Raw genomic sequence first — 19,138 nt, 5'->3', positions numbered from 1 at the left:
TAAGTCCATAAATGAGATATGAGTAGAGATGAGCGAGCACGCTTGTTTAAGGCTGCTGCTCGATCGAGTAGCAGTCTTATCGAGACTTATCTAACTGTGGCGGCAGGGGGGAGCGGGGGGAGAGTGAGAGAGATCTCTCTCTCCCCCCCGCTGCCCCATGCCCCTCCCCCCCAGCAGCCAACCCCCCCCCCGCATGCTGCTCGGGCAAGTACACAGTTACTCGATAAGACTGCTACTCGATCGAGCAGCAGCCTTAAACGAGCGTACTTGCTCATCTCTAGATATGAGCAGCAGACAGGTGCAATATTCACATCCTCATGTCCAGAGGATGTGAATCAAGTCCACATAGAAAACAACGTTCCAGTTGGAGCACCAAGGTCTTAAAAAAGGGCATCCTCTGGACATGAGGATATCAATATTGCACCTGTTTGCTGCTCATGTCTCGTTTATGGTAAATGTCTGCACCGACTTAACCCCTTAGTGACCAAGCCTGTTTGCGCCTTAAAGGAGATGTCCCGAGGCAGCAAGTGGGTCTATACACTTCTGTATGGCCATAATAATGCACTTTGTAATGTACATTGTGCATTAATTATGAGCCATACAGAAGTTATAAAAAGTTTTTTACTTACCTGCTCCGTTGCTAGCGTCCTCGTTCCCATGGAGCCGACTAATTTTTGGCCTCCGATGGCCAAATTAGCCGCGCTTGCGCAGTCCGGGTCTTCAGCAGTCTTCTATGGAGCCGCTCGTGCCAGAGAGCGGCTCCGTGTAGCTCCGCCCCGTCACGTGCCGATCCCAGCCAATCAGGAGGCTGGAATCGGCAGTGGACCGCACAGAAGAGCTGCGGTCCACGAAGGTAGAAGATCCCGGCGGCCATCTTCAGCGGTAAGTATTGAAGTCACCGGACCGCCGGGATTCAGGTAAGCGCTGTGCGGGTGGTTTTTTTAACCCCTGCATCGGGGTTGTCTCGCGCCGAACGGGGGGGGGGTTTAAAAAAAAAAAAACCCGTTTCGGCGCGGGACATCTCCTTTAATGACCAGGCCAAATTTTGCAAATCTGACATGTGTCACTTTAACATGGAAAAACACCAGAAAGGTTTTGCATATCCAAGCGATTCTGACATTGTTTTTTCGCCACATGTTGTGCTTCATTTAGGCGGAAAAAATAGACCGATAGAAATTGTGTTTATTTATTAAAAGCGCCAAAATTGGGAAAATGTTGAAAAAATCGTCATTTTTTCACATTTCCAACTGCAATATCTTAAATATGTGCAAACATAATATAGAAATTTTTGCTAAGATTTATATTTCCACCCGTTTACTTTATTTTGGGCGCACATTGGAAAAACTTTCGTTTTTTTTTAACTATTTAGGAGACGTACAAATTTAACATTACTTTTTAGCATTTTGAGGAACACTTTGTTTTCCTATACCAAGCCGAGATTGGAAAGGCTCATGAGTGTCAGAATAATAGATACCCCCCCAAATGACCTCATTTTAAAAACTACACCCCTTAATGTATTCACTGAGGGGTGTCATGAGTATTTTGACCCCACAGTTTTTTTTCAGGAATTAATTCAATTTAGAGGAGAAAAAGTAAAATTTCATATTTTTGCAAATCTGTCATTTTAAAGACATATTTTTTTCCTATAGTTTACATGAAAATCAGGATTTACACCCCAAAATGGATACCCCTATTTCTCCCGTGTTCAGAAATATACCCATTGTGGCCCTATTGTTATATCTGAGTCCACAACGGGGCCCAAAATGAAAGGAGTAGTCAGTGTCTTTCAAAACAGAAATTTTGCTTGAAGTCCTTTTAGGCCCCATAGCACACATGTAGAGTTCTTGAGCGCCCAAAACCATAGAAAACCCCCACAAATGACCCCATTTTGAAAACTAGACCCCTTAAGGAATTTATCTAGGGGTGTACTGCATATTTTGACCCCACAGTTTTTGAATGAATTCAAACCAAGCAAAAGGAAAAAATTGTGATTTTCGTTTTTTCGGCAATTCTGTCATTTTAAAAACAGCTTTTTTTGTACAGCACACATATGAAGGAAGACTTGCACCCAAAAATGGATACCCCTGTTTGTCCCGTGTTCAGAGACATACCCATTGTGGCCCTAATCTTATGTCTGGATACACAACGGAGCCCAAAATGAAAGGAGCGACCGGTGGCTTTCGGAACACAAATTTTGCTTGAAGTCCTTTTAGGCCCCATTGCCCACTTGTAGAGTTCTTGAGCGCCCAAAACCATAGAGAACCCCCACAAATGACCCCATTTTGAAAACTAGACTCCTTAACGAATTTATCTAGGGGTGTACTGCGCATTTTGACCCCACAGTTTTTGAATAAATTCAAGCAAAGCAAAAGGAAAAAATTTGGATTTTTGTTTTTTTGGCAATTCTGTCATTTTAAAAACAGCTTTTTTTGTACAGCACACATATGAAGGAAGACTTACACCCCAAAATGGATACCCCTGTTTGTGCTGTTTTCAGAAATATACCCATTGTGGCCCTAATCTTATGTCCGCATGCACAACGGGGCCCAAAATAAAAGGAGTAATCGGTGGCTTTCAGAACATAGATTTTGCTTGAAGTCCTTTTAGGCCCCATTGCCCACTTGTAGAGTTCTTGAGCGCCCAAAACCATATAGAACCCCCACAAATGACCCCATTTTGAAAACTAGACCCCTTAACGAATTTATCTAGGGATGTACTGCATATTTTGACCCCACAGTTTTTGAATAAATTTAAGCAAAGCAAAAGGAAAAAAATAGGATTTTCATTTTTTGGGCTATTGTGTCAATTTAAAAACAGTTTTTTTTGTACAGCACACATATAAATGAAGGCTTTCACCCCAAAATGGATACCCCTGTTTGTCCCGTGTTCAGAAACATACCCATTGTGGCCCTAATAGACTTACAGGACCCATGGCTAGGCCTACAATGAAAGGAATACCCGTTGGATTTCAGGGTACCACTGAATAAATTTCAGGCCCCATTGCCCACTTATAGAGCCATTGAGCGGCCAAAACTATAAAGAACCCCCTCAAATGACCCCATTTTGAAAACTAGACCCCTTAACGAATTCATCTAGGGGTGTACTGCGTATTTTGACCCCACAGTATTTGAATGAATCTAAGCAAAGCAGAAGGAAAAAGTTACGATTTTCAATTTTTTTGGCAATTTTTTCAATTTAAAAACAGTTTTTTTGTACAGTGCACATAGGAATGAAGACGTTCACCCCAAAATGGATACCCCCGTTTGTCCCGAGTTCAGAAACATACCCATTGTTGCCCTAATCTACTTACAGGACGCATGGCAAGGCCTATAAAGGACGGAACACCTGTTGGATTTTAGGGCACAACTGAATAAATTCCAGGCCCCATTGCTTATTTGTACAGAATAAAGATTGACTCCCTAAAAATTCCCCCCCTCCCCCTCCGCGCCCTTTTTGGCGTTCGCAAATCTTAGATAAAAGTAAAAATGTGAACTGTGTAGTATTTCCGAAGACAGGGGTAATTACGGAGGCTGGTTGGAATGGGCCCATGGGGCAATAAAACCGGGTATCCCCCCCCCTCCTCTCATGCTTTTTGGGGGTATTTCATGACCTCAGTGGCGGGTATGGGGTGTAAAAAGTGGCGTTCCGTGAGTCTCCGTAAGCTTGATGACGTGCGGCGGTCTCACACAGAAGGTGCTCAACAAGGTGCTCCTGGAACTGCAGGAAAGCGAGCGTTCCCGGGGCTTCTTGTAAAATACGTATCACAAGTAGCGGTCTGAATAACGCCGGGCTCACGCGGGTGCAGGCGGAATCCGCTTGCGGAGGCCCACAGCGGATCCCATCTGTGAGCCCGGCTGTGACCCTGCGTACGGCTGCGTAATGTACTGCGCATAACTGCGTACTCACACAGGCGGTCATGCACAGTACACCTTTGTTTGTATTTCCCGCACCATCGCTTAGCGATGACGCGGGTACCCGCAGCCCGTATACAATGTAGTTGCGTATGGACTGCGGGTATATCCGCGACCATGGAGCACAATGGGCTCTATGTTGCCGATATCCGCAGTAAAATAGAACCTGCTGCGTTCTCTTTTCTGCGAGTGGATTACGCAATTCTGACCCGCTAATGTGAGCGGAATTGTGTAATCCAATGCGATTGATCTGCGTATTACCACGGATCAGACGCATGCGGAATCCGTCATTCCTATCCGGTCATGTGAGACCGGCCTAAGGTAGATCGCTACCTTTTTATCACGTGACCGGGGACCGCTCAACGAGGCCCCTGGTCACTGCTCCAGGCTCTCTGTGACCGTTGGTCGCTGGGAGCAAGGAGATTTGACCGTTGGTCGCTGGGAGCAAGGAGATTTTAAATTTCCTGGGCTCCCCGACTGCTGCGCATGTGTCCGGCTTTTTGCCGGCAATCGCATGTGCAGAATCCTGGAAGGTCCACGGAGGAAGATCGCGTCGGGATTCAAATACGCAGGCCTCCGGTAAAAAGATTCATCTCCTCTCACCGATCGCATCAGTGAGGGGAGATGAAACTTCAAATTTTTTTTTTTACTTTTACGTGATCGCCATTATTGGATAATAGCGAACACGTGACCAGGAACCGCTCACCGCGGACCCCCATTAAATCTCCATGCTCTTGGCTATGTTTTGTAGCCAGGAGCAGGGAGAATTTAAATTATCCTGGCAATCCACAGCTTTTGCGCATGCGCCCGCCATTTTGGCGACGGGCGCGTGTGCAGAAGCTGTGGTAAGGTCCGCGGATAAATCTGGGGGCCTTAGTTACGTACTTTCATCCTCCCTCACGGATATGATCCATGAGGGGAGATGAAACGCACGCTTTTTAAACTTTTAAAAACTTTTTTTTACTTTTTTTTTAAAAACTTTTTTACACTTTTTTCTCACTTTACATGATCACTGTCATCCATTCGATGACAGTGATCATGTCCCCGGTATAATCTCTCTGCTCCTAGCTACACATGGCAGCCAGAAGCAGAGGGATTTTAAATTTCCCGGGGCTCGAGCCCGTCTGTTCACGCGCCCGATGTCAATCATCGGGCGCGCATGCGCAGACGGGGATTCGGGTCCCGGGACATCGGGACACCGCTGAGGACTGGGGGTGAGTATTTTCACCTCCCCTCATGGATCCGATCCATGAGGGGAGGTGAAACTGACTTTTTTAAAACTTCTTTTTAACTTTTTCGCGATCGCCGCTAACCATTGGATAACGGCGATCGCGGTACCGGGGACCGCTCACCGCAGTCCCCGCTGACATCTCCTGCCTCCCGGCTACCTACAGGAGCCGGGAGCCAGGAGATTTTAAATCTCCCGCGCCGCCGGGCCTTCTGCGCATGCGGCTGACGTAATGCCGCCTGGCGCGCATGCGCAGAAGACCGGCTTCGGGCCCCGGAGCGGCAGGAGAGCGGGGAGCAGCGTGCCAGACCTCGGTGAGTAATTTCAGCTGCTCCGATGGATCCGATCCATCAGAGCAGCTGAATCTTTAACTTTTATGTACTTTTATTTACTTTTTTTGCGATCGGCGCTATCCATTGCATAGCGCCGATCGCAATGCCGGGGGGGGGCTCCGAACAGCCCGGGATGACAGCTCCATGCTGTCAGCTACCTGCGGACACCGACAGCATGGAGCTGTCACGTCCACAGCCCGAGGGGCACTATTCTCTGCAGGAAGCATGTTTTTACGTCCTCAGAGAATAGAGCCCACTTCGGGAGGACGTAAAAACACTATGGGCTGGTCGTTAAGGGGTTAAGGTATACATTTGGACTTGTATACGATTTCACATCTTTTGTAGGGCAGTGAAAGTTCCATCGGGTCCTTGAGTAAGCTAATCCAGAATGCAGAAGTAGTGTTTTTGTTCTATAAGTTTGTAGCTCTTTCCGACGAGTGACTTATCATCAAAGTCCAGGCTCATGCCAAAGAGATAACTACTGAGGCTCTGAGGAAGCAGAGAGAAGGCACAGCACACAGCCAAAGACGCAGCAGCCTGACTTCCTTTGATGAGGTAATGGCTGGTAACCTGGTTGCACCTGAAGCAAGTGTGGATACCTTTCTGTTGCTTGAATTGCAAGAACAGACCTCAGAGGAAGAAAGAGGAGGAGTGACAAAAAGAAGAAGTGAACAGAACACTGATGGGTTCTAACGGAAAGGTAAGCACCTATGCCTCCCCTGTATGCTGTACTCCATGATGTCATCCAATCCATCCAAGGAGGTAATGTGTGGTATAGTGTTTTCTGCTTGTCTTGCCCCAGGGTTCAACACTGCTGCGATCCGGTTCGTACAGGGATGCATGGCATGCGCCCGTCACAATCCAGGCCAAGTGGTCAAGGTACCTTCTTAGTGCGAGCCAGATTATCTGTTTCAGTGAATGCAGAAGGATAACATACAGCTACCATAGGCAGCTGTTTGGAGTTTGTTGGTTTGCATAGACCTCTTTCCAGGTTAGTTAGAGGAGTGGCTTGTAAAATAAAATAAAATTCAAACGCCAAAAATATTACTAAAGAAAATGTTGAACTAAAGTAATTTTGATATATGGTGTAATAAAATTCATAGTAAATAATAGAAATAGACAGTTTATTAGCCCTCTACTCAGTTAGAACCATGCCTAATTGTAAGACTAAATTGAGTCCCTATGAAGGTTTGTTTGGTAGGGCTCCTGTAATAGGCCTATGCTTAATCCAGGCCAAAAAGGAGGGCCTCATCTCTCATGTGATGGCCTTACATCAGGAGCTAACTGTCACTCATAAATGTGTATTTCCCTTGATTCCAGATCCATACTTAAAAGAGGAGTCATATAGTTTGCTTTCAGGTGGTTGGGTTGTCCTCAAAAGACATAAGAAAGAGCTTGGAACAAAGATACGGAAGACCCTCTCAAGTGCTGTTAACCACTACAACCTCAGTGAAACTTGAAGAAAGCCAAATTAGGTTAATGCCAGGCATTGTATAAAGATTATCAAGAGAGGAGACAAATGTGGCCCATATCCTTTGTCATATGTAGGACTCTTGCGGTCATTGGGCTGTCATTTCTCTTCTTCCTTATTAGAGGAATTGAAGACATGCATCCTGTAAAGAGGGTTGTAACGGCTTCACATGTAATGTTTCAGAGATCAGAAAATGTCAGCAGATACAACAAGATAGCAGTAAGTCTACCAATGATTCAATGATATTGTGTAATCAGACAAAATGTCAATATGTAACAAATAATATGACCTGCAGTTGTACCATGGTAAGCCCCAGTCACATTAGACATGTAAAACTATGAACAAGTTGGGTTACTCAAATGTTGGGAATGAGATAAATCTTTTAAGAACCATCTACCTAGAATACCATTTGAAAATTTGTTGTGAGGCATTTTTCCTTATCCTGGATATTACCTAGCAGTGTAGAGGTATAATGCAGGAGACAGAGAATAACTGGAGGCATGAGCATATTTCTTTGCAGAGATAAATCTCATGGCTAAGGTTAACAGTTAAGGTCCCCTATACAAGTTAGGGAACCCCCCCCCCCCCTACACACACACACAATGTTATATTCAGCCTAACATACTATGTTAAGCTAAAGCTTCCTGCAGTACTAGTACAACATCCTGCTTCTACTTATCTGTGGACACTTCTGTGTGTATGTCTGAGTATATACAGTATAGTGTATATAGTTAGATAAAAAATCTATAATTTTATTGCAGTCTGATCACCTGCTCTGACTGCTGTTTCTGTCAGAACTAAAGTAATGTTACAGTTTCACCAGATATTTTGTCTTACCTTCAGAGTGCTATTCAAAGTCCTGATTTTGTGCAGTTTGTCATTGACTGAAGGGTTTTTGCTTCGTTTAATAAAAGATTTTCTTAGTTCAATTTTAGATGAGGGACGTCGATCTCCAATTGGTGACAGACTGGCTTCTTCCAAAGATTTGTATAATTTCTCCATTTCATCATCATCTTGATCTTGCAGAAGGAAATCAGAACATTTAAGCATAAAAATGGCATTAATATTACAATACCACATATAGCACAAATATCACAAAATGTGACCAAATATAAATCGCACCCAATAGCCATCCTTTGGAAATTGAGATGGCCATCATAGAGAAAATATGCTATTCTACAACTGTTTTCTCACAAACAGTATGCTCACATGCAGTTTTCTATGCTACATTTGCCTAGTTTTGCTTGATTTTATTTTAAACTAAGTAGCAGCTGCCATAAGCTACAGCCAGCTCCGCCTATTGTCGTTCAGTGCACAGTAATAGGCGGAAGTGGCAGCAGGGTGGGTCAAGTGCTAGCTGCAGCTCATGAATATCAAGAACTACTTTTTGTTGCTCTCAGAAAGGGTTGCGAAAAGATGATTACATTCCCTTTTAGGCCTCCATGACACATGAATACGGCTAAACGCCCAAAAATAGAACAGACTCCACTCGAAAATCGCGACGATGGAAAGCACCGCGATCCAGCGACTGTCTGAGAGGTTCCATTGAAAACAATAGGAGCCTCTGACGTTTAGCGTAGCGCTAAACGCTGAAAAAAATGGGTCTGTGAGGGAGGCCTTACTGCACATCTAAGTCTACAATTTAAGTTTATTGCCTAGACATGATAATGTATAAAAATTTAGAATTAGTGGTAAATATATATAATTGGAAGTGTTAGTTGAAAAGGAATTTTTTCTACTGGGCACATACTGATCAGTATTTTCCTAATAGGAAATAGTAATACAGAGACAAAAAAAGAAAACATTAGGTCACGCTGTGAAATATCCATCCATCATATCAAGGCGTTGTCCTCCTCACACTGTGAATTCTATATATCATTGGAAATCTTGGGTGATAATACGTTAACAAAATCTTTCGTATAGATATATTATAAAAATTTACAAGGGAAATAATACATTTTATAAGACTTGGAGATATTGATAAGGCAAAAGTATATAATCTGTCACCTCCGGTACCCTTTTCTGCCCAGGGGCGTGTTTTATTGGTAGGTATATGTTTGCATGTTTTTTATTCTATGTTCTTGCTATGGTGATTACCTTTAACCTTCATGTGTAGGCCCTCTGTAACTATGGACGGCAAACTGCTGTTTAATACTGGTGCCTCCTCTTTGAAATTAGGATTTATCTCCGCAGCTGTCAACATCATGTCAACATTTTTATTTTGGTGACAATTCTGTTCTATAAACAACTTCTCAAGTTCTGGAGCTGATGAACTGTTTGTCATATAATAGAGTGAAACTTTTTCTTGGTATTCCATGATGCACAGTGATGATCCAGAGTTGTGTGCTAGGGAACTGCCATGTAGTGGTATCTCAAGCTCAGAAGTTGATGGTGAATTATGTTTTATCTGCAGGCAAAAAAAGTATATATACAAATAAGTAATGTAATTAGAAAAATCCGAACTCTCTCGTTTGTTAATGTATAGAGCCTCATATATTAAAAAAAAACAACTATTCGATTGTATTGCACTATATATATATATATATATATATATATATATATATATATATATATATATATATATATATATACACAATAGGTTGCTATGGAAGCGCTCACATGACACTTTGTAGAAATGCAGGATCCGCCCTTCTAACAAAGTTAGGACATGCGAGTGCCGACTCACATGTCAGCTCCGTCAGCTCGCTGTGTGGCCTGCTTTCCATAGGCTCCTATGGAAGCCATGGAAGCAGGCTGTCCGCACCACGGATGTGTTACTAGGCTGCTCGGTGCAGCTAGAGAAAGCTCGTTCTTGCACATAATCCCTGCAAGTCAGTAGTGTGGTTTACACGTTGCTTAGCAGCATGTAAACCACGCTTGTCTGACCAAGCCCTAAGGATCAAAAGTTTTAGAAACACCTCAATTATTGTAGTTTTTAGATAAGTAGTAGTAACCGGCAGCAAACAGGAATGTAGAAAGATACAAAAATATTTTATTACCCCATTACAAAAAAGAGTAGCGGCGTTTCAGTCAGGTTGACCTTCCTCAAGCTAATACATACTCATTAAAGTGCACACTATATATAGGTAATGTGAGATAAACAGACCAATAAAAACATGTTATACACAGGTATACCTCTTAAATCGCTGATTGCCCCGTCCTCCACGTCCTGACTGGTGCCGAGCGCATAGTGAATGACATCATCTCATAGCCGACCCAGTTGATGCAACCGCGCGTGTGCGGGTCTTGCAGCGCCGTCATTGTGTCTGCACATGCACGGGATCTCCGTCCCCGTGAGAGCTGATACTCAGCCCCGTTGGAACGCGGAAGAACTGTATGTTATCCCAGCGCATGCGCCGTATCATGGAAGAGTCTCCTTAACTCTTCATAAGTCGGCAACTTAACAGACTGTTGTAATCCAAAGCTCAACACAGCGGACTGTACATTGCATGATCAGAAAACCTCCTTATCATGACACAAACAGAGAAACTTATATATCCCCTCAATTTATCTGATACTGTTCTATATATATATATAAACATAAATTAACATAACATATGTGCTTTGGGGAAATAGAATTAATCACCCCATCTGATAGATGTATAGTTCATTAGAGCAGGTAAGTTGCAATCAAGGTGGACCAGATACAGTAAGAATGCGCACAATATTAAATTTTATCCAAATAAACTATTTGAATATTATACAGCATTGGGTTAGGGATTATAATCAAATCACAATAGCTATCTCTATATCAAATTTTTTAATAGGGCAGAAGACAACCAAAATCGGTCATGTCTATATAATGCCCATATAATTACCTAGAGTCCCTATAGTAAACAATTTTTGTGTCTGTGATTTCTAATACTCACAGATCCCACATTGTCCAATATGTACAATATTAACTGCTCCACCAAGATGAAACCTATAACAAAGGGAAAAAAGGGGGGGAGGAAAAAGAAAAGAAGAAAAAAAAACGGAGACGGTATCTGACATGCCAAATCATAAATTTATTAATAATACACGTAAATGTATCAAAAACAGGATATTAAGGATTACAGCCGCAGCCGACGTGAGACGAGGGAACCAGCGACAGAGGAATCCTGTGAAAACAAACACAAATGAATATACACACATAACCACGAATAGATTAAAAAATAATATACATATTTAGAAATATATGCACATATACATATGCTGATGTGTATCACAAGATTTTAAAGGAATGACTGAAAGGCATATTCTTGGTTAAGTCCCTTAGGGTACATGGTGTCAAGCTCATAAATCCATTTTAGCTCACGCTTTTTAAGTAATGACTCTCTGTCCCCACCTCTGGAAAGCAAGGGAACATGGTCAATGACCCTATATTTAAATTGACTAATACTATGTTTAGCCTCCACAAAGTGCCGTGATACAGGTAACTGCAAATTTTTCGTCCGAATAGTGCTCTTGTGCTTCACCATATGTGACCTTGCCTCCATAGTGGCACAAGAGCACTATTCGGACGAAAAATTTGCAGTTACCTGTATCACGGCACTTTGTGGAGGCTAAACATAGTATTAATCAATTTAAATATAGGGTCATTGACCATGTTCCCTTGCTTCCCAGAGGTGGGGACAGAGAGTCATTACTTAAAAAGCGTGAGCTAAAATGGATTTATGAGCTTGACACCATGTACCCTAAGGGACTTAACCAAGAATATGCCTTTCAGTCATTCCTTTAAAATCTTGTGATACACATCAGCATATGTATATGTGCATATATTTCTAAATATGTATATTATTTTTTAATCTATTCGTGGTTATGTGTGTATATTCATTTGTGTTTGTTTTCACAGGATTCCTCTGTCGCTGGTTCCCTCGTCTCACGTCGGCTGCGGCTGTAATCCTTAATATCCTGTTTTTGATACATTTACGTGTATTATTAATAAATTTATGATTTGGCATGTCAGATACCGTCTCCGTTTTTTTTTCTTCTTTTCTTTTTCCTCCCCCCCTTTTTTCCCTTTGTTATAGGTTTCATCTTGGTGGAGCAGTTAATATTGTACATATTGGACAATGTGGGATCTGCGAGTATTAGAAAGCACAGACACAAAAATTGTTTACTATAGGGACTCTAGGTAATTATATGGGCATTATATAGACATGACCGATTTTGGTTGTCTTCTGCCCTATTAAAAAATTTGATATAGAGATAGCTATTGTGATTTGATTATAATCCCTAACCCAATGCTGTATAATATTCAAATAGTTTATTTGGATAAAATTTAATATTGTGCGCATTCTTACTGTATCTGGTCCACCTTGATTGCAACTTACCTGCTCTAATGAACTATACATCTATCAGATGGGGTGATTAATTCTATTTCCCCAAAGCACATATGTTATGTTAATTTATGTTTATATATATATAGAACAGTATCAGATAAATTGAGGGGATATATAAGTTTCTCTGTTTCTGTCATGATAATGAGGTTTTCTGATCATGCAATGTACAGTCCGCTGTGTTGAGCTTTGGATTACAACAGTCTGTTTTGTTGCCGACATGTGAAGAGTTAAGGAGACTCTTCCATGATACGGCGCATGCGCTGGGATAACATACAGTTCTTCCGCGTTCCAACGGGGCTGAGTATCAGCTCTCGCGGGGACGGAGATCCCGCGCATGCATAGACACAATGACGGCGCTGCAAGACCCGCACACGCGCGGTTGCATCAACCGGGTCGGCTATGAGATGATGTTATTCACTATTCACTATGCACTCGGCACCAGCCAGGACGTGGAGGATGGGGCAATCAGCGATTTAGGAGGTATACCTGTGTATAACATGTTTTTATTGGTCTGTTTATCTCACATTACCTATATATAGTGTGCACTTTAATGAGTATGTATTAGCTTGAGGAAGGTCAACCTGACCGAAACATCGCTACTCTTTTTTGTAATGGGGTAATAAAATATTTTTGTATCTTTCTACATTCCTGTTTACTGCCGGTTACTACTACTTATATTTGGACTGCATTTGTGGAGCTTACCTGGTTTGGGCTCTTTTACTGGCGTTTGCACCTATATTGCCTGACTCTATAAGAGGACTATTGCAGTGCTGCTGGGAATTCATCTTTATTATTGTAGTTTTTATTGATGTTTATACAGTTTAATGTCTCACATGTACTATGAAATGGAAGCAGAGAACAAATAAACATTTTGTTTAGACATTGCTTCTCAGCATTATTGCAGAAGTTCCCACAAATGTGCTAAACTTGTAGGTTACTTTGCTTTCAGCCTTCTGTCCAGTTCATCCCAAACAAGCTCAATTGGGTTTAAATCTGTAGACTGTGCAGGCTATTCCATTCTTTGAAACCTACCAGCATGTTCTTGTCTTCTTAAGTAGTACTGTCATAAGTATTTAGATCATTGTCAATTGAAAATTGACAACCAACACATCTGTTATAATTGTATGTCGGTCGTCTTTGGTTAATTGCCTTTTACTTGCCATTATGATAGCAATGTGCTCTGTCCTGAAGAGCAAAATTGTCCAAATCCTAGAGGGTGTTGTAATGCAGCCTGTTCCAACTCTGGTTACATAGAATTGGAGGGTTTGAAAGTAATCTACTAAAGTTAAAACATCTCGAATAGTTTTCACCCAATTTCAAACTACAATTTGCTTTCTGTGCAGCAGAGCAACCAACCTTGATGTATTCCCTGAAAAAAGCTGTTTCATTAAAATCATAAATTCAGATTATTGTTGTGTTTCAGGTGTCAGGGAGCTGAGGTCCGGGTAACTGGAAGTCCCTGAAACTACCCGCAACCTGTCCATACCTACCCTAGGGCAACAACTGGGCGACAGTCCCTAGGCTCAGTAGGGATGTGGGTCAGGAGTCAGACTCACAGACAAATACAGGAAAACACAGAAACACAAAGGCAGGTCAGGCAATCCCGGTCGGCAACAGGAGAAGAAGAGGTACAAGGGGTCAGGCGAAGGCAAAGTTAGGTTTACGGCTAGCGGTTCAAAACAGGGCATCAATCCAAGGAAACGCGGGTGTAGCTGCAGGCCAAACATACACTGGCAACTACAGAAGGGAACTGAACAGTTTAAATGCTGTCAGAACTTCCGCCCCAGCTGATTGGGGCGGGGAGCCTGGCAGCAGCAAGACACAGACATCCAGCAGTGAGTGCAGAGCAGAGACCCAGACATCAAACAGCAAGTGCCGAGCAGAGATCCAGACATCCATCAGTGAATGCAGAGCAAGCGCGCCCAGGTGTCCCCAGCAACCCGGCTAACTAGGCACACACCCCCTGCGCAAGGGAGCACGCACACGGAGCTGGCGTACTGGATCACGGCGGCCAGGGGAGGTCACCAAGACAGGAACTCCTCTGCGCCGCCATCCCATAGCCCGGGTAATAGGACCGGTAGTGTGGGCACGGAGACCCCCAGAGCCGCCTGACATCAGGTTACAATTTCATAATATTTTTCTGTTTTTAAGTTACTTTTAAACCTTTATCTAAAACTTTTGACAGGTAATATATCTATCTCGCGTCTATCTCATATCTATCTAATATCTATCTTGTATCGATCTATTTCAGATCTATCTATATATCTCATATATGTATGTATTGTATCTATCTTGTATCTATTTATTTCCTATCTATCTATATATCTCATATCTATTTGTCTCATATCAATCTATATATATCTGTCTCATATCTATCTAGCTTATATCTATGTATCTATCTCATATCTATACCTGTCTTATATCTATCTATTTGTCTCGTATTTATCTATCCATCTATCACAAATCTGTCTCATATCTGTCTCATATGCATATCTCTCTATCTGTCTGTATATATTTATATCATATGTGTCTTCTATCTATCTCTCTATCTATCTGTCTCCTATTTGTCTCATATTTATCTATCGCACATCTATCTCATATCTGTCTGCCTCATATCTGTCTCATAACTATCTATCTCATGTCTATCTATCTAGCTATCGCATATCTATATATCTATCTAATATCTATCTCATATCTACCTATCTATATATATCATATCTATTTTGTATCTATTTATCTTGTATCTGTCTTCTGTCTTTCTATTTTGTATCTTTCTATCTTGTATCTATCTATCTATCTATATCTGTCTCATATCCATCTAGCGATCTTATATCTATGTATCTATCTGATATCTATCATGTCTATCATCTATCATGTCTGATATCTCATGTCTACGGTATATCTGTCTCATATCTATCTATCCATCTATTGCATAAATATCTCATATCTGTCTGTCTCATATACATCTATCTCATATCTCTATATCTGTCTCATATCTATCTGTCTATCATCTATGTATCTATTGAATATCTATTTAATATCTATCTCATATCTATCTATCTCATATCTCTCTCTATATATAGCTATATATCTGTCATATCTATATATCTCATATTTATCTATCTTGTATCTATCTCATATCTATCTATATATCTCATATCTATCTATATATCTCATATCTATCTATATATCTCATATCTATCAATCTAATATATCTATTTATCTCATATTTATCAATCTAATATCCATCTATCTATCTCATATCTATCCATCTCAAATCTGTCTATCTGCCTCGTATCTATCTATCTGTCTGAAATCTATCTATTTCGTATCTATCTAACATCTATCTATCGCATATCTATCTATCTCAAATCTGTCTATCTCTCTCGTATCTATCTGTCTTAAATCTATCTATTTCGTATCTATCTATCTCTATATCTTATATATCTCATATGTGTCTTGTATCTATCTATCGATCCCTTATCTATCTGTCTCATGTATTTGTCTCATATTTATCTATCCATCGCATATCTATCTCATAACTATCTATCGCATATCTATATATCTATCTAATATCTATCTCGTATCTATCTCTCATATCTATCTTGTATCTATTTATCTAGTATCTATCTATCATATATATATATATATATCATATCTATCTATCTTATATCTATGTAACTATCTGATATCTATCATATCTCTCTATCTCATATCTGTATCTGTCTCATATGTATCTATTTGTCTAATATTTATCTATCCATCTATCGCATATTTATCTCATATCTGTCTGTCTCATATATATCTATCTCATATTTCTATACCTGTCTCATATCTATCTGTCTATTATCTATCTATGTATATATTGAATATCTGTCTATCTAATATCTATCTCGTATCTATCTATCTCTTTCATATCACTATATATATATATATATATATATATATATATATATATATATATAAATAAATAATCTATTTATCTTGTATCTATCTATCTTGTATCTATTTATCTCATATCTATCTCAAACTTATCTATCTTATATCTGTCTATCTGTGTCATATCTATCGGTCTCATATCTATATCTAGTCTCCTCACTATCGCACAACCCTAAACGGCTCTTTGATACTTTTCACTCCCTTCTGAGCCCTACACCGCAGCCCCCTGTGACGGATCTCAGTGCTGTAGAGTTGGCTGCTTACTTCAAAAAGAAAATTGATGACATCCGTCAGGAAATAACTTCCCAATCCCAGACTAGCCCTGGCCCTAGTCTTGTCAGTACTGCATCTAGCTCCTGCTCACTGTCTGTACTCAGACCAGCGACAGAGGAAGAAGTCTCCAAATTGCTCTTCTCTGCTCGCCCCATCACCTGCGCTAGCGACCCCCTCCCTTCACACCTCCTCCGATCCCTCTCCCCAGTGGTCATCTCACCACTATATTCAACCTCTCTTTGACCTCTGGCATCTTTCCCTCTTCTTTCAAACATGCCATCATATCCCCACTGCTAAAGAAGCCGACTCTGGATGCGACTGATGCTGCCAATTACCGACCCATCTCAAATCTCCCCTTCCTCTCCAAACTACTAGAACGCCTGGTTTACCCCCGCCTTGTAAGCTACCTATCAGAGCACTCTCTCCTGGACCCCCTACAATCTGGCTTCTGACCTCAACACTCAACAGAAACTGCCCTTACAAGGGTATCCAATGACTTACTGACAGCCAAATCGAGGGGCGATTACTCCCTACTGATTCTCCTCGACCTTTCCACAGCATTTGACACTGTTGACCACAAACTCCTCCTCAGTATGCTCCGCTCCATCGGCCTGAAGGACACTGCTCTCTCCTGGTTCTCCTCTTACCTATCTGACCGCTCTTTCAGCGTCTCCTTTGCTGGCTCTACCTCCCCTCCTCTTCCCCTTGCTGTTGGGGTCCCCCAGGGCTCGGTCCTCGGCCCCCTCCTTTTCTCTATCTACACAGCCCCAATTGGACAAACCATTAGGAGATTTGGCCTCCAATGCCACCTGTATGCTGACGACACCCAGCTACACACCTCTTCCCGTGACATCTCTGCACCTTTCCTCCAAAACATCACGACTGTCTGTCTGCTGTCTCTAACACTATGTCCTCTCTCTACCTAAAACTAAACCTCTCTAAAACTGACTTACTGGTATTTCCACCCTCCACTAACCGACCTCATCCTGACATCTCCATCTCAGTGTGTGGTGCCACCATAACTCCTAGACAATATGCCTGCTGCCTTGGGGTCATATTCGACTTTCATCTATCCTTTACCCCCTACATCCAATCTCTCGCCCGAACATGTCGACTGCACCTCAAGAACATCGCAAGAATCCACTCTTTTCTCACTGTGGACACGCTAAAAACGCTTACTGTTGCCCTCATCCACTCTCGGCTCGATTATTGCAACTCGTTGCTAAACGGCCTCCCCTGCACCAGACTATACCCTCTCCAATCCATTCTAAATGCGGCAGCCAGGCTCATCTTCCTGTCCAGCTGCTACTCGGACGCCTCTGCCCTGTGCTGGTCACTGCACTGGCTGCCTGTTAAATACAGAATTCAATTTAAACTTGCTACTTTCATCCACAAAGCCCTCCACAGCACAGTGCCGCCATACATTGCCTCCCTCATCTCAATCCATCACCCAGCCCGGGCTCTCCGCTCTGCTAACGAAACCAGACTGAGCGCCCCTTTAATTCGAACTTCTCGTTCCCGCCTCCAAGACTTCTCCAGCGCAGCACCGGTCCTCTGGAATGCATTACCAAAGAATACCTGAGCAATCCAGGACTCGCAAAACTTCAGGCGTGCTCTAAAAATGTACCTCTTCAGGGAGGCATACCGCATTCCCTAAACAAACCCCTCTGTACTTCACCTGATAACATGCTCCCTGACCTATTGACTGCAATCGCTGCTAGCCATCATAAACCGCTCCTGCGGTCATACCGATCTGCCATCACACGGCCAAATATCTGACCATTGTCTATCTCAGATAAATATAATCTATGAGAGAGATATATAGATAGATATGAGATAGATATGACACAGATAGATATGAGAGTTATAGATATGAGGGACATAGATAGATAGTTTTAGAACTGTGGATGTGGAACCACTGGATCAACCTAGCAGGTGGGTGAAGGCCAAGTCCAGCGAAGCATATAGCTGACCCTCTGGGAATCAGAGGTAAGGACGCTAGATGACCGTAACCACTCCGAGGAGGTGAACTAGGGAAAATACCTTGGTGTAAGCTGGTACTGGAAAGGAGAGATAGCCCAGCCTAGTAACGAAGCACTTATCCTAATAAGGATGACCTGTGGTCTTCCTCTAGCCGCTAGTTGACTCTTACAGGTAGAATTTCTATACACAAAGGACAAACCAGGACTGGGAGTAGTAGAGAAATAGAGAGACGGACAGGCCTACAATGACAAAACAGGAACAGGTGAAAAGACAACTAACAGACGGATGCTGGAACAACAGAATAAATGCTGAAGCAGGAGCTAAGCAGGATGTCAGAGAGAGCAAACTCACAACAACACTGATGCAGAGTCTGAGAGGCACTGGGCAGCTATAGATGGCGGTGATTGGAAAAGGTGCATCAGCTGAGCAAGAGACCCAGGAGTGCTGGAAGAGAATAGCATAAGCTCAGGGAACAGGGAGACCAGGACGATGCCCGTGCCTGCCAGATGCAGAGACAGGGAACTGTGTCTGAACAGTGCAACTAACAGATAGATAGATAGATAGATAGATAGATAGATAGATAGATAGATAGACAGAATCTATCTATTTCAGCTAAAACATTATTTGATATTGCTATTGTGATATACAGATGGTCCCCTACTTGCAAATGTTTGAGT

The 19,138-nt window shown here is 42.1% G+C and overlaps 1 protein-coding gene across 4 annotated transcripts in view; it reads right to left on the bottom strand.

The window, feature by feature from the left end:
* IPCEF1 (interaction protein for cytohesin exchange factors 1) overlaps nucleotides 1–19,138 on the bottom strand; it is a 216,134-nt gene that overhangs the window by 40,085 nt on the left and 156,911 nt on the right. For all 4 annotated transcript variants that reach the window (XM_066596103.1, XM_066596105.1, XM_066596107.1 and 1 more), the window contains 2 exons: nucleotides 9,040–9,349; nucleotides 7,780–7,961 (listed from right to left, as the gene is read on the bottom strand). In XM_066596103.1, coding sequence (XP_066452200.1) covers nucleotides 7,780–7,961; nucleotides 9,040–9,349 — 492 coding nt within the window. The remainder of the gene's footprint in view (nucleotides 1–7,779; nucleotides 7,962–9,039; nucleotides 9,350–19,138) is intronic.

Source organism: Eleutherodactylus coqui, chromosome 3, assembly GCF_035609145.1.
Source record: "Eleutherodactylus coqui strain aEleCoq1 chromosome 3, aEleCoq1.hap1, whole genome shotgun sequence".
Lineage (NCBI taxonomy): Eukaryota > Metazoa > Chordata > Amphibia > Anura > Eleutherodactylidae > Eleutherodactylus > Eleutherodactylus coqui.
Note: the sequence above shows the minus strand (reverse complement) of the source record. Positions and strands in the feature narration are given on the sequence as shown.